We start from the raw sequence: 16429 nt of genomic DNA, 5'->3' as shown, positions 1-16429 counted from the left end.
TAATGGCTAGCTCAGGCACAAATCAACCTCCGCTCCCAACTCACACCACAATGATTCTTCCTAATGTGTATCTTGATGACACGAACTATCCTTTCTGGCTATTTCGCATGGAGTCTTTTCTCCGGGGCCAGCATCTCTATGGATTTGTGGATGGATCGTATTTGTGTCCTCCACAATTTACTGTTGCTTCTGATGGTGTTACTCCTACTATGAATCCTGACTATGTCGCTTGGAAAGCTCAAGATCAATGTATTGTGAACATGATTGGACAAACTCTAGGTAGCAAGGCCTCTAATTGTGCTGTTGGCAGTCGATCTGCTCATGAGTTGTGGACTAGGCTTAAGGAGAAGTTTGCTGATGCTAATAAGCAGAATATCTTGCAGCTTAAGTCTAACCTTCAGAGCATAAAGAATGGCTCTGATGATATTGAGACTTATCTAGATAAGATTAAGGCGGCAGTGGATGCTTTAGAAACTGTAGGTGTTTCTATTGATAATGAAGATGTGGTTCTTGCTGTCCTTAATGGTCTACCTAATGAATTTGGTGCTATCAAGACTGTTATTCGTGCTCAATATACATGTGCACCTCTGAATCAATTGAAGTCGATGCTTAAGGCAGCAGAAATGGATATCAGTGCAGAAACTCAGTCTATTCAGAGTCTTATTACAGCTATGCTAGCTAACTGCAAGATCAATGTGTCTGGCCAACCAATCTATGCTACTAAATCTGATGTTGCATCTAGCTCTACTGCTCCTGGAGTGATTCAGCCTGCATCTCTTATGCATTCTAGTATGGCTTCTGCCACAGTCCCTGTCATGCCTCCACCTCAGCAGCAAGCTCATGTTGTTCCTCCTGGTTTCTCCAATGTCTCCACACAATCCTATGTTCCTGTTCAGGCTCCTTATGGTTTTACTCCAGTGGTCTACAGTCAAAACAATGTGCCTACTGGCTTCTATGCAGGCAGAGGCAACAATATGCGCTTCAATAATAATGGGGGTGGCCAAGGAAATCAGAATGGAGGTGGACAGTTCAGAAATAACAATAACAACAACAATGGTAACAATGGTGCAGGATCATCTACTGTAGTTTGTCAGTGGTGCAACAAAACTGGTCATGTGGCCAAGAACTGCAGATCTCTGCCTGGCAATGCTCAGAATAATAACAGCAATGCAAATCAAGGGAGCCGGTGTCAATATTGTGGCAAAACTGGTCATGTTGCTTCAAGATGTTTCTTCATCATTGGTTTTCCAAATCAACAACTGAATGACACTGAAAATGCTACTGCAATGGTGGCTGCAAACAATCTTGATCCACAGTTCTGGCTTGCAGATACAGGAGCCACCAACCATATGACCAACAATCCTCAGCTTCTTCAGAACTTCACAACCTACCCTGCTAATGATGGAGTACAAATTGGTGATGGTAAAAGGCTTACAGTTTCTCATACTGGTGATACAAATTTGGGGTCACTTAAAATGAATAATGTGCTTTATATTCCTGATATTGCTGCAAATCTGCTTTCTATATATCAGTTATGCAAACAGAATAATTGCTTAGTTTGGTTTGATGAGTTTATGATTGTGATATAGGACAAGATGCAGGGTAAGGTTATGTTCCAGGGACTGAGTGAACAAGGTCTCTATCCAATTCCTTTTCAGCTTCCAGTGAGTAAGGAATGCAAGAGTAGTGCAACTTCATCAAATAAGTCAGGTTCAAGCTTCAATTTACTTTCAAGTTCAAGTTCAAGATCAGTAGGTTCAGTTTTTCGAAGCAAGGCTTTTGTTGGTCAAAGGATAAAGGAATCTTTGTGGCATAAAAGACTTGGCCATCCCACAAATGAAATTGTGCAAGCTATGTTGAAGAAATGTAATATGGAAAGTTGTTCAGAGAAGGAGGATATCATTTGTGAACCTTGTTTTCTAGGAAAATTTCATAAATTGCCTTTTGTTTCATCTCAGTCTAGTTGTAATTCTCCATTTGAGCTTGTACATTCAGATGTTTGGGGGCCAGCTCCTCATCTCTCTATTGATGGATACAAGTACTTTGTACTGTTCATTGATGATTGTACCAAGTTCACTTGGCTTTTTCCAATGAAAAATAAAAATGAAGTATTGTTCTACTTCAAATTTCTGTGTGCATTCATCTCCACTCAATTTCGGTCTGTAGTTAAATTTTTTAGAAGTGATGGTGGTGGAGAATATATAAATGCTAAGTTCAAGGAGTTTGTGAATCAACAAGGTATTATTCATCAAGTTTCTTGCCCATATACTCCTCAACAGAATGGAGTTTCTGAGAGAAAAAACAGACATATCAGAGAGACTGCTATGACTCTAATGCAAAATGCTTTTCTTCCTGATTTCTTCTGGTATCATGCTTGTGCTACTGCAGCGTATCTGATCAACAGAATGCCATCTCCTTCTCTTCAGATGATGTCTCCATATGAGAAGTTATACAAACAAGTACCAAAAGTTGAGATGTTGAGAATATTTGGGTGTGCTTGTTATTCATTGTTGAACAGGACAAATAAACTTCAACCAAAGACAATTAGGTGTGTCTTTGTTGGTTTTGCTGCTGGATATAAAGGCTTTATGTGCTACAATCCAACTAGTAGAAAGTACATTGTTTCAAGGCATGTCTTCTTTGATGAATCTGTCTTTCCTTATGCTGCAAGTGTTAGATCTTCTTCTTCTCAATCAGCAGGAATACAATCATCAAGGCCTTGTTCTTCTCAGTCACTCACTCAGTCTCCTGGACAAGCACCTCAGCCTGCTCTTGTTCCTATTACAACTACTTATGTTCAACACAACTGATCAAATCAGGTACATTCTATTCTTACTTCTGCTATATCTTCAGAAAATACAGATGCACTTGTTCATAACAGTGAAAATGGTACAAATGAAAATATTCATTCTGAATCTCATACTGAGACACCTGCGGTCATTGAGGCATGTCATTATATGGATAATGATCCAGTAATTAATCTTGTTTCTGAGCCATCTACTGTGACAACTAATGTGATGCCAACTTCTCCTACTGGTCCAGAATCATTGTTTGATGATCATGCTAATACTTGTATTCAGTTCTCTGAAAGTGATGGATCTATGACAGTGTCTTCTCAGCCTGGTCATGGCTCAGTTTCAGTAGTTCTCAATTGTGAAAGGAAACTCACTCCTTCTAGTCATATTTCAGATTCTAATATCTTACATCCTGTTGAAGGTGTTGTTCCAGCTGTGATAAATGAGCATGGTATGCTAACTAGAGCAAAAAGAGGAATCCAGAAAAAGAAATGCTTTGTTGCTCTTCTTTCTCAGATCAGTAATGACCCTAGTGTTACTGAACCAGCCAATTACAAAGAAGCTGTTCAGATTCCAGAATGGAAGGCTGCTATGGATGAGGAGTATAATGCTCTCATTCAGCAAAACACATGGTCTCTTGTTCCTCTTCCAACAGATAAAAATTTGGTGTCTTGCAAATGGATTTTTAAAGTCAAACGTAATGCTGATGGTTCTATTGCTAGACACAAAGCAAGGTTAGTTGCTAGAGGTTTTTCTCAGGAATATGGAGTTGACTATGATGAGACATTCTCTCCTGTGATTAGACATACAACAGTTCGTTTAATTTTGTGTCTTGCTGCTCACAACAAGTGGAATTTACATCAGATGGATGTTAAAAATGCATTTCTGCATGGATTACTCAATGAAGAAGTTTATATGGTTCAACCTGGTGGTTATGTGAATCAGTCAGTTCCTAATTTTGTTTGCAAGTTGAACAAGTCATTATATGGGCTGAAGCAAGCTCCAAGGGCCTGGAATGAGAGATTTACAAATTTTCTGCCAAAAATTGGTTTTACCAGTTCTTATGCTGATCCTAGCCTGTTTGTCAAACAAGTTGGTAATGACTTTGTATTTCTGTTATTGTATGTTGATGACATAATCATTACAGGGACAAATGAAGATATTATTGCAGAAGTCAAACTGAATTTACAAATTGAGTTTGATATGAAGGATTTGGGAAAACTTCATTTCTTTCTTGGTTTGGAAATTGACTATCTGCCTACTGGTTTGTTTGTCTCTCAAAGAAAATATGCAAGAGATTTACTCCATAAAGCTGGTTTAGATTATTGTCATGTCCATTCCACTCCTTGCAAATCAGGGTTGAAGTTGTTTACTAATGCAGGCTCTCCTCTACAGGCACATGACATTACTCAATTTAGGAGCTTGGTAGGTTGTCTTCAATATTTGACTTTTAACAGGCCAGACATTGCTTTTGCAGTAAATTCTGTTTGTCAATTCCTTCATAATCCAACAGAAGTTCATCTTCAAGCTGCAAGGAGGATTCTTAGTTATGTCAAGGGTACAATGAATCAGGGAATATTGTTCAAGCATGGTGACATCTCTGGATCATCTATTTCTAATATGCATCTTCAAGCCTTTTGTGATGCAGACTGGGCTGGAGACCCAAATGACAGAAAATCTACTACTGGTTTTGTGATCATGCTTGCTAATAATCCCATTTCTTGGTGCAGTAAGAAACAAGGTGCAGTTTCTAGATCTTCTACAGAGGCTGAATACAGAAGTATGGCTGATACAACATCAGAGATTATGTGGTTAATGCATCTTTTGAAAGATCTTCATGTTTCTCTTGTTTCTGTTCCAATCTTACACTGTGACAATATATCTGCTCTGGCCCTTGCTACTAATCCTGTGTATCACTCCAAATTGAAACACATAGAAGTGGATATTCATTTTACAAGAAATCAAGTCAAGGCAGGCTATCTCAAGCTTCAATTTGTATCTTCCAGAGATCAACTTGCAGACATCTTTACTAAAGGACTTTGCTTTCCTCAACATCATCATCTCTGCTCCAGCTTGAGGCTCCTCATTCCCCATCAAGCTGAGGAGGGGTGTTAAGTCTATATTAGTAATTGATTAGCTTGTCTTAATCATTAGTTAATCATAGCAGGTGATTTACACGTGCCTTTGTTTGTATCATAAACTATATAAGCTTGTGTTCTCACACTTTCTTTATGAAGCCTGAATACAAAGATCATTTTTTCTCTGTCTATTATCATCTTCAAGCTTAGCTTTCATGTTGCGCAAGTGTAACAAACAAGATAACGTTGTAAACTTCCCAAGTACAAATAATGCTTATGGAAAAACTTGGAACAACAGTTTATGAACAACTTTACCCAAAACCCGATACACTTGATGTTATATAATTTTCTAGGAATGTAAACGGTTACAAAACAGCCAAAAATAGGTGGAACCGTAAACTGAACCGTGTTAGTTAAACGGTTCGGTTCCTGTATTTTTCAGAATAGGAACTGTTTGGTTCGGTTCCTAACGGTTCCGGTCCCAAAACGGTTCCAAAAAAACATTGTCTTAAATTCAAGACTGATGTTAATTTGAGCATATCATACTTATATCTGGTGACAAGAAATGAGGGAAGATTGATAATTCGAGACAAGATAATTCCAAATCAGGGCATAATCTTTGTCCTCCACCAAATGGAGTACAATTAGTACTGTAGTTTAAAACAATTTCTCCCTTTTGCAAATGGTTCCGGTCCCAAAACGGTTCCAAACGGTTCTTATGCATTTTAGATTTTAGAATCGAACCGAACCGTTTTTAAAACGGTTCGGTTCCAACGGTTCCTGAAGGAACCGAGGAATCGGAACCGATTAACAGCCCTATAATTTTCATTTTGATTCAAGCAGAAAAGTATAACATTACTTGCTATTCACATAATCAATACATAGCAGCACCAACTTGCTTCACACAAATAACACATAACAGCACCAACAAGAAAAAGAAATAAATAAAATAATCTCCAGAAGCAACAGCTACGAGCAACTCGATTCTCGTTCTATACATGACTCACAGTTGCTGCTTGACCATTTTCAATGAAGGTGGATTGGTATCGTAGACAGAGATCTACAAGGTGGAGTTCAATCAGATGAAGCAAGGTGGAGCATAAGGAGGAATGGAGGGCAGTAACGGTGGTAGCAATGAGACTAGGTATACAAAAACGGAACAAACAAAGGAGCACCGTTCCACAGAGCAACAGAATACGATTTATCTCATTCTCAATTAGGAAACCCTTTACTGCGGACCTCTGCCTCCTGCAAATGCAAAGATATTATGGGAACTTCAGTCAAGCCAAATGAGAAGTTATTAATCTAAGCCAAAAGGCTTCTCATCAGTTACCTTCTTATTCGGGCATGATTGAGCAGCAGATGCTGGGGAATGTTCAAGGTAATTCGGCAAGGGTGAGTGTTTCAACTAGATGTTCAATGTCCTCCTTATATAGCAGACGAAGGGCACAACTATCCACTCCTAAGCTTTGGTTAGAGGGCCACATGGTTATCCTGGCCAATTTGCATTGCCTCCACATCTTGTAAAAAACTTCAGTGCGCGGTATATATGAGAACCGAGTCGCATGGTAGTCTAAAGGCTCGAGTACCTCAAAACCATGATGCATCCAGCAATCAAATAAGCCATGCCAAGCAACATCAGAGTCCAGACGATAATGTAGCACACCAGACGTTGATTCAGCAGCAGTACTGTCAAGACTTATGTTTGGATTTTGGTAGTGGGTCGAGATTTGACAACATATGGCAAACCCCAACCAATTACCATCATCAAACACATTCAGAGGCAGTTGGATTTCTGCAGAGTTGCCTTGGTTGATGAAAGGCACGAACCATTTGAACTTGGAAATTTGTACCGCCCCGAAGAAACAAGAAACAATACGAGGTTTAGACCAGTCCTGTATAAGTTCAAATGGTCAATAAAAACGCCTAAAATAATAATACTATAATAGTAATATTACTAATATCATTAAAAGTTATGTATGTATGTGTGTGTGTGTGAGAGAGAGAGAGAGAGAGAGAGAGAGAGAGAGAGAGAGAGAGACCCAATTTCTATATTTTGGCGAATGCATTTCAAAGTATTTTTCCCGCGGGGTTCTGGAGTCCCGTTCTGTCATTCCCTTCAAATGGGCACCTTCCCATCGTATCAACCGTATCCATGCTTCTACCACCCACTTATCGTAAGATTTAAGAGAATTGTCCCTCTGCATGCATCGGATAATAGTATCAGCAAACCCTTTTATATCTTTCTGGTACAGATTTTGGAACCCACATCTTTGAACCTCGACATGAGGGCTATCAATCCTTATGGATAGCCCCATTGCAGTTGTTAATGTTTGACTGTGTTGTTCTTTGGCAATCACTGCCCGCGGTAGGTAAATAACCAATAATTGATGACGTTCTTTTGACAGTGGCCTGATGTGCTCAAGTTCTAGGCTCACAGCAACTGTATTGCCTTGATCATCCCCATTTTGTAGTGTAATAGATGCCTGATAGTTGTCTTGTTTCCTTGTCTGTCCCACTTCCTCGACAAGTGATAGGCATATTGCAAATCCGATCCACTTCTTGTTCTTGTATAGATTCTGAGGCAAGCCAGTGATTGACATTTGGGCGAAATGTGTCCCCTTAACAGGGGGGGCAAAGGTCTCAAATGAAGCCGGGCTTCCTCTGAGGTTAAATTCGAAGATAACACAACTGTTTGTTGCCTGGAATATTGAAAAATGTGAAATTTAATTCATCAGCAAAATGATGTAGAGATAAGATATCAATATATCATATGCAGTAGCTGGAAAGAAAACACAACCTCAAGGTTTCTTGGAAGAACAGACTCGAGGTTCTTTCTCAGCAGAAGTGTAGATTCTTTTTCCAATGGTGGAATGAATTTCTCCCTGCGCCATTTGTTTGGAAATACATTAAAGTAGGCGGATATATAAATATATGCAGTTGTGCATGAAACTTGGATATATTCTACGTACCATTCCCAAGATTGACTAAGCCAGCCACACTGGAATACAGAGATGGAGTCCTTAACCTTGTCCAGACAAATGGGACCCTGGATATTCCCCTCGAACAATCCAGCATCTTGCTCATAGGCTAGATGAATACCACATTCCTGGACTACCATGGATGGATTAGTGGTCTCAAAAACAGCCCTCAACACAGTTGATTTATCTAACTCCCTCTCTGGAAAGTAGGAACTAGGGACATAGAAAAACAAACGCAGATGAGAAGTCAGTCCAAAACCGTCCAAGTGCGATCTCAACATAGGAAATGGTTTTAGACGCAACACATCAGTTTCAAATGTGACTTGATACGAGTAATTAAGGAAACCAGGATCCGGTTCAATAAGGGAGAACTCAGTATGCCCCTTAACTGCGACTATAGCACAATAGGCAACTCCCTTCCACTTGTTATCATTTGCCAGATTTTCAGGTATTGAGATTGATATAGAATTTCTGGTTGATCTTGTGCTGTACCACTCTGGAAGTTCATCAGTAGGAGCTACGCCATGGTATAGTATGAAGAAATCCATCTGCAACATAGAACACAAAAGCATCGTTAATTAGTAGTAGGAGAAAAAGGATAGTTTTTTGTTAATTATGTTCTATGAGAGACGTACTTTACATTCTTCTTGCAACGCTAGAGCTGTCATAGGCAAATATTTATTTACTCTTTTCCCCTCTGTATCCGTATATGTCAAACACCGCTGTATAGATTCACCCTCATTTCTTGGATACACAAACCCAGTTATCATGTCTGAGACATCAAATGCTGAATCGTTGAGGGAATCGATAAGTGTTGCGTTCCGTATTGCGATTTGATTTGGGTAATCAATCAGTGAAGTGCAACCTTTTGCATCCAGGGACCGAAGACTCACAGGAAGATCCTTGGGCAGCAATTGAAGCTGTCTACAATCTCTCAAGTACAGATTGGTGAGCTCTGAGAGTTGAGAGATATTTTCAGGTAATTGTACGAAACAATTACCACTTAAATGTAACAATTTTAATGAAATTAGACTGCTAAAATCATTGAGAATTTCTCCATCCCTCAGATTGCAGTAACTCAAGTCTAGCCCTATCAAACTCGACGAAGCCAGACCTTTGAATGATTCTGGAACTAGACATTTACATCCTCGGCAGGATAGATACCGTAGATTTGTCATGCCTCTAATGAAAGATAACTCCCTTATGGAAGTTCCGCCAATGAGGAGTTGCTTCAGACATTTCATACCTTTCATATTCTCAGGTACCTCATCAATTTGGGAGCAACCTGTTAAATCAAGACTTTGCAAAGATGCCAAGCACCTGGTATTGGGAAGACTTTGAAGGTTTTTACAGTTGATTAGATTCAACTTGGTAAGACCAGTCAAGCGTTCAGTTGATGGAGACAATTCCTCAATGCTGGTACCATCCAAATAAAGCTCCAATAAGGTTTTCATATTTCCTTTAATTTCCGGAAACTTCTTCAGTCCTGAACAGAATGAAAGGCTCAATATTTGAAGGGATTCCAAAGTAATGAAAGGTGGAAGGCTCTGAATAGACACGCAAGATTGCAAATCCAAACTGCGAAGTTTCCTCAGAAATCCAAGAGAAGGATGAACCTCCACCAAACTTGAACAGTGCTTAAGTGTTAACACTTCTAGATCAGGAACATCACAGAAGTCTGGAGTCGAGATCAAGTTTGATGAACTACTCAGATCTAAATGCCGTAGAACGCTCCATCACTAGTATAATTTCAAAGATGATCATCATGTGATTAAAATAAATATTACACATCCCTTTGTGATTGCGAATAACTATAAAGTAAAATTACAGACAGTTGATGTGAAACAATGAAAGTAATGTCCAATCTTATTTGAGAATGCCATATTAATTTTTATGGATGTGTGTAACTGAGGACTACCAGGGATCTTATATAGTTATGCAGTTAAAATAAAAGCTCACTTCATCTTTCCTACTAGAATCTAAATCATCAGCTTTATAAAGATGCATAAAAGTAATTGTGAATTTGTATCTTACTTGTTTTCCCCTCCATAGTTGTTTGATTCGGCTAAAAAGCATGTGAACTTCAACAAGTTTCTCCGGATGAAAGTCTGAAGGAAAGGAATCCAAAGGACAGTAATGCCATTCAAGATACTGTAAATCATTTGAAAGATAAGTGATGTTTCCGGAAAACTTCACATTACTAATCTTGAGCAATCTCAATCTGTCCATATTTGAGAAGGCATTATCAATTGAGCTAACAACATCGTCTCCTGGTGCACATTTGAGGAATATGCTTTGAACTGCACTGGTCGCCTAATAAAAAAGAACAAAGAATTATTTATTGCACAAGCTACACCATAGTGAATGAATGATGGAAGAATTTCAGCAGTCAGTTGTTTCATTACCTTACACCGACCAAGTACGTGGATGATTTCATTGGGAAGCCACAGCCTGCTACGTTTTCCAGGCTCTTCACGGCATTCTTGAAGAACAACTTCCCAACCCATTTCTTGTATCAAATCATGCATCCCCAAGTTTGTTCCAAATAGAGACACCAAAGATTTTTCCTGAAGAACTTCTACATCCATCTTCACACCTTCATCGTCACAAGCATCTAGAATTCTTATCACACGATCCTTGTTCTGTCCTTTAAAGAAACACGCAATGTCCAGAAACACTTTCTTTTCTGTTTCTTCTAAGCCATCAAAACTGACTTTAAGAACATCAATAATTCGTTTCGGAGGATTTTTTTTTAGTCTCTTCAATATACTTGACCAGAAGTTTACACTTCTACCACGAACAGATGATCCCAAAACTTTAATAGCTAATGGAAGGCCATTAGCATATTCCAAAAATTCCCTGGATAGCTTGAGAAAATCTTCTCCAACTTCATCTTGATTGAAAAGGGCTTTTAAACGAAAGAGCTCAAAAGCGTCAGGATCACTTAATGCGTTCACTTGGTATACTTTATCTGCTCCAAATGCAGTGATCAAGTGTTCATCTCTGGATGTTATAATGATTCTACTTCCTGGACCAAACCAAGTACGATGACACAAGGTTTCCAGTTGTATATCTTGATCCACATCATCAAGAACAATAAGCACTCTTTTGGTAGATAGTCTATGCTTAATAATGTCTTTTCCCATTTTTGTGTTCTGTACATTGACATTGCTATTTAGCAAGTTCGACAGAAGTTTCTCTTGTAAATGAATACTACTACCCTGCTTGGCAGTTTCCTGTTTCACATTCTCAAGAAAGCTATCACCTTCAAACTGAGCTTTTAGCCTTTCAAAAACCACTTGTGCAATAGTAGTTTTCCCAATACCACCCATCCCACAAATCCCTATGATACGAACATCATTGTGACACCCAATGTCTAAGTAGGATAACAGTTCATTGAGGTGGGAATCCATCCCAACTAAGCCCTCAGATGTACAAATTATTTTATTCAGCTCGGTGAAAACCTTTTCAACAATTTCTTGAATAATTTTGGACTCGTACCTGTAAAGTAATCCTTGCAAGTTATTAAAATTTTGTGTATATGATACATTTAGCTTAAGATAGTGGAACATCATATCATGCCAATTAAATTTTTCATTATGAAATTCTAATTGAAATAATCCGAAATTAAAAAAAAAAGCACCCAAAATAGGAACCCCTATCTGATTGATCAACTGTAGTATAAAACATATACAGCATAGAGACATGGAAAGCTTACCCATCTTGCAGGTGCCATCCAGAAAGATTGCCCACTTGAAGAAGAGCATCTCTCCACCCCTTTACTCTCCCTGGTTCGCTTTTGTACCTCTCTTGATGCTTCGCAAATGCCTTCCCAAAGTGATCGCCTGTCTGTCTTCGTACCTCAGATGGATCAACATGGTAGAACACTGGGAGAACTTTTTGTCCCATTTCCTTCATGCAATCGGAGACTTTGGCAATCTCATCCAAACACCATGCAGATCCGGCATAGTTTCGTGAGAATACAACAATCACGTATCTTGATTCTTCGATAGCTTTCAACAGATTCGGACCAATCGACTCACCCCTCCGGAGTTCTTCATCGTCTCTAAAAGTGAAGATACCTTTCTGTTTGAGAGCAGTGTAGAGATGATCCGTGAAATTTCTGCGGGTATCTGTACCTCTGAAACTGAGGAATACATCGTAGGTGAGCTTACTGGATGGTGGAGAAGAAGACGAGGAAGAAGGAGGAGGAGGAGGAGGAGGAGGAGGAAGAGGAGGAGGAGTTACTTCTGTATTGGTGATGAGGGATGAAGAAGTGTGGATCAGCAGAGTTGCTGCTCTCTGTTTATCACAAAGATTGAAAGCCAAAAGGCAGCAACAAATAGAAACAGTGGAGAAGAAAAACAATAGGTACAAACCCAAAGAGATGAAGTTCAAGAGAAACATTGCACTGAAGAAAACTAGAGAGCAAATGGAAGACAAGAGGATAAGCCGGAGTGAGAAGCCCATCGCGTATTTCAAAGTTAATCATCAAAATGAAAATGAACAACTATGGCTTCGATCTTTTGTAAGACAGCAGAATATAAGATAAGAATGGAAATGGATACCCCAGATTCCCAGAATGGCTATCGTGATTACAAGTTGTAAAGTTGTGAAGTTGTAATCACGATCCAATTTCCTAAGTTCTAGAATTGTATTAAGTACGTATTGTATGTTTGATAAAGCTTCCATGGAGCAGGGTACTGAGATTCTTTCTAGTTAAATAAGAACTCCACTGGTTGCAAGTTGGGAATGACAGTCTGGCATATCTAATAATTTTCGAATACTAGAGTCTTCTCAAAATTAAAACCAAATTAAAGGGTAGTTGACTTGCCTAGCCGTGGTGTGATTTATTCCAATTGTATTATTCAATTCACCCAAACCATTGACCATAGTCAACATACAATCCAATTAGGATAAATTCCTTATATGATACTTGATGTTTAGCTACTTGGACAATTTGGTACATGATGTATGAAAACGGACAATTTGATACCTAAAGTTCTCAAATTTATGCCATTTTGATACTTATGTCAATTTTGACCATATTTTCAGGGTTATTTCTGTCATCATATCTTTACTTTACTTCATTTTTTCATAATACCTCCAAATTGCATCTAAATTATCACTAAAAAATTGATAACTCATCCACTTAGTATCTGTGATGATTTACATATATAATTTTTCATAATGTAGCTATCAATCTAAATTAATTTTAATTATAAGTAATTTTAAAAAATATATTTTAATAAAAAATTACAATTGCATAAAGACAATTTATTTCCTTTGCATAAAATAATTAGGATACAATAAGTATATTAAGAAAAAAAATTCGATATATGCGAAGTTTATGCTAAGTGGAGTAAATATATTAATTTAATTATTTCTAAAAAGAGGCAATTATAGGAAGAAATGAAAAAAAAAATGTGAATTTACTGAGTTTAGGGCTAGAATGACGAAAATAACCCTAAAAATATGATCAAAATTGATATAGGTACCAAAATGGCTTACAAATAAGAACTTCAGGTACCAAATTATCTGTTTTCATACATCAAGTACTAAATTGTCCAAGTAGCCATACTTTAAGTACCATAGGAGGAATTAACCCATCCTGCTGGGTACAATTAACAAGGACACCCCTAACACTTTCTAACAGGGACACCTGATATGCTAGTTTCTCTATGTGGTAAATGTTACATGATGAGCAATGGTCCTTGAGGAAATATGGCAGATTCTGCATTAGTTAAAAAAATTATTATATAGTTTGTAATAAGCAGATCTATCTCAGTAAGAATGGAACCAAGCAAATTTTTAGTTTTTACGAGGTGGTTTGGATTATGCATTCATATAGTTGATACTCAGGAGTATCATTTTTGTACATAATGATCAAATTCCCTTGTGTTTTTTTAAAGAAAAATGAAATATATCACCAAAATAAGATTACAATAAGGAATACTCGATGGTGGAACAAATTCCCACACTCCATCCGACTAATAAAGCTGGTCATAGGACTATTGCAATAGCAATAGACATGAGCCAAAAATACTTAATCCCGAACAAATTAAAAACCGATTCTAGAAGTACTCGATAACCTACTCACCGCCAATCTCAAAAAGAGAACTGCTCCAATAGCATCACATACTCAAATCTCTAGTATATTTGCAAAGACAACATCCCCATTACATTGACACCCAGATGAAACCGACATTTCGATAATCCCTGGAAATGACATGCACCATAAACATGCGCACTTAACAACATGACCAAACCCTACCTACTGACATCCTAAACCCTCGCTCAAAGAGGAGGGATGACAAAACCCTTAATAAAACTAAAAAAACAGACCTATATCAAAAGACCCAAGCCCAACAAACCTATAGGACCCATCATAGGCCCAACCAAGCCTAGGCCCACCTCCAAAACCGCAAGCTGTGACGACCGCCAAGTCTAGCCAACATGTACCTCTATCTGATCGTACCACCTTCATCCCATCAACAACGCCAGCCACCGCCTAGAGACCACTACTTGAGCCCATGATTGTGAGACAAAACCATCAATCTTGAGTTCAACCCAGCGGCAGAGGACTAGATCTGACCTGGATAATACTTAGGAGAGCCAGCGCTTCCCCATCTCAGAGAACCACAACAATGTCGTCTCCCCCATACCACCAACGAGACTCGACCAACAACTCCAAAGCAGCACCAAACATAGCCACTGAACAATGCCACTACAAACCATCCAGAGCCACATCTCCGATCAAACCAGAAAGCCACCGACCTCTCACAATCCACCACCATCCGACCCCATGCTAGGCCATCGTCTGACTTGCCCTAACTCTCGTTCGACGGTAGCATTAATGGACGCACCGTTGTAGATAACCAAATTTTTTTTTTCAAAAACACTAGGATCCGGTAAAAACCGGAGCACCCGAGTGAGAGGTTTTTAAATTTCCCTGTTTTCTATATATAGAAATGAAAAAGAAAATATTATAAGGAAACAAGAAACAACTTTGACCCAAGTCGGTGTGGCTTTCCGGACCACATCCTCCAAACTCCTCATCTCTGATTTGTCTCGTCTCGTTAACAACAACAACAATAAAAACACTACAGCAACCAACCATTGAAACTCAATCAATACACAAGAAGAAAACACACAAGTTAATACATGATAACAACAATCCAAAAGTCTAGGTATTGTTTCGGTGGTTGACATCCACTAGTGTGATGAAGTATCAAGAGCAACAGACAGTCAAAAAGAGGAAAGCGAGAGCCTCTCTCTCTCTAACTTGTAGAGAGAGAAACCAGATTTGAAACCAGCCAGAACAAATACCTGGGAGGTGTCGACCCATCCATCCAGCACCACAACTATCTAAGCTAAGCTCAGCTAACCAACAGCCTCGGGAAGGAACTCAATTGATATGTGAGAGGGGAATCATATCATACCCTTCAATATCATCCAATCAAACCTGGACTTATTAAAGGCTTCTGCAATTTCTAAAACAGAAAGGTATGATATATATGTTGATTGAGTGACGGATCAATCTTCTTCGGCCCTTTCTAGCTCTCAGTCTCCGTTGCCAATACTTAGTCCGGATGTCCGGCTTCATTTCTTTGTCTGCTCTCACCTGCGTCGATTCTGAAGGGAAGTGGCATCAAGCTAACTCAGGTTCCACTAAGAAGAAATCTTGGTTGAGATTGCAACGGTTTACTTCATATCTCAAAGCACAAGTCTTGGCCTCTTCTCCGGCTCCGAATCCGGACTCATTCCGATCAACCATGTTTGTCAGAAAGCTTGTGGAGAAGGCGTCCAAGAAGATCACTGTATAGGCAATTTCAATACTCCTCCAAATCACTGTAATAGCCGAATCCACATCTATACAATTCGTTTATAAGCCGGAGATGGGAGCTGATTGATATTTTTTAATAGAACAATTTGGCAAGGTAATCCCTTTTCTTATGCTCTGTTTTTTACAAGTGCTGATATCTCAAATCAGAAGGTGTAGAAATATTGTATTTGGTTTCCTTTAAATTGATGATTCTTTGAAGATTTAAATTGAAGAAGTTTTTGTGAATTCACTAAGGGATTCATCTATGAAATATCAAACTTGAGGCGATTCGGCCATCATGAAAGGATTAAAACCCATATGTAATTGAGGTTTTTTGAATCCGGAGTCATCTGAGGTCGGACCCAAGTCGTACGCATCTGCCGTTGCGCAACCTTCTATTCCCCTAGCTTCCCTTCCTCCCCCGGTGGTTGAGGACGGAAAAACAACTGTCACAATATCAGAAGATGGGTACCAATCTGGTTTGGCTAGATGCAAACATATGCTCTTGGGACTCCTGCAATTAGGTTCAAATGATAAATTATATTCTCCACCTGAGTTGTATAAAAAGCTCAGTTCTCTTTGGGGTGAGATCAGACATTAGAGAGTCATTCCAATGGGAAAATGATATTATTCGTTTAGTTTCTCTTCTTTTGATTATGTTGTCAGGGTTTGGGCACAGGGCGTCATTGCTTTGAAACCTAGAACACTTCGTCTCATGAGTTGGGTACCAAACTTTTTTCCAACTACTCA

The 16429-nt window shown here is 38.8% G+C and overlaps 2 protein-coding genes across 3 annotated transcripts in view; both read right to left on the bottom strand.

Moving 5' to 3' along the window:
* Window positions 1-6249: 6249 nt before the first annotated feature.
* On the bottom strand, window positions 6250-12388 carry LOC126796246 (TMV resistance protein N-like). Its single transcript, XM_050523015.1, is given in 8 exon segments — window positions 6250-6768; window positions 6916-7575; window positions 7674-7758; window positions 7846-8402; window positions 8490-9593; window positions 9889-10167; window positions 10260-11355; window positions 11573-12388. Coding segments are annotated over 8 exon segments (5052 nt in total). The 5' UTR covers window positions 12325-12388.
* LOC126796247 (TMV resistance protein N-like) overlaps window positions 6318-16429 on the bottom strand; it is a 29756-nt gene continuing 19644 nt past the window's right edge. For both annotated transcript variants that reach the window (XM_050523016.1, XM_050523018.1), the window contains one exon: window positions 6318-6462. The gene's annotated coding sequence lies outside the window, so the exon portion shown is untranslated. The remainder of the gene's footprint in view (window positions 6463-16429) is intronic.

The sequence above is a fragment of the Argentina anserina genome, chromosome 5, assembly GCF_933775445.1.
Source record: "Argentina anserina chromosome 5, drPotAnse1.1, whole genome shotgun sequence".
NCBI classification, from domain to species: Eukaryota; Viridiplantae; Streptophyta; class Magnoliopsida; order Rosales; family Rosaceae; genus Argentina; species Argentina anserina.
The sequence above is the reverse complement of the archived record's forward strand: the minus strand, read 5'-3'. Positions and strand labels throughout refer to the sequence as shown.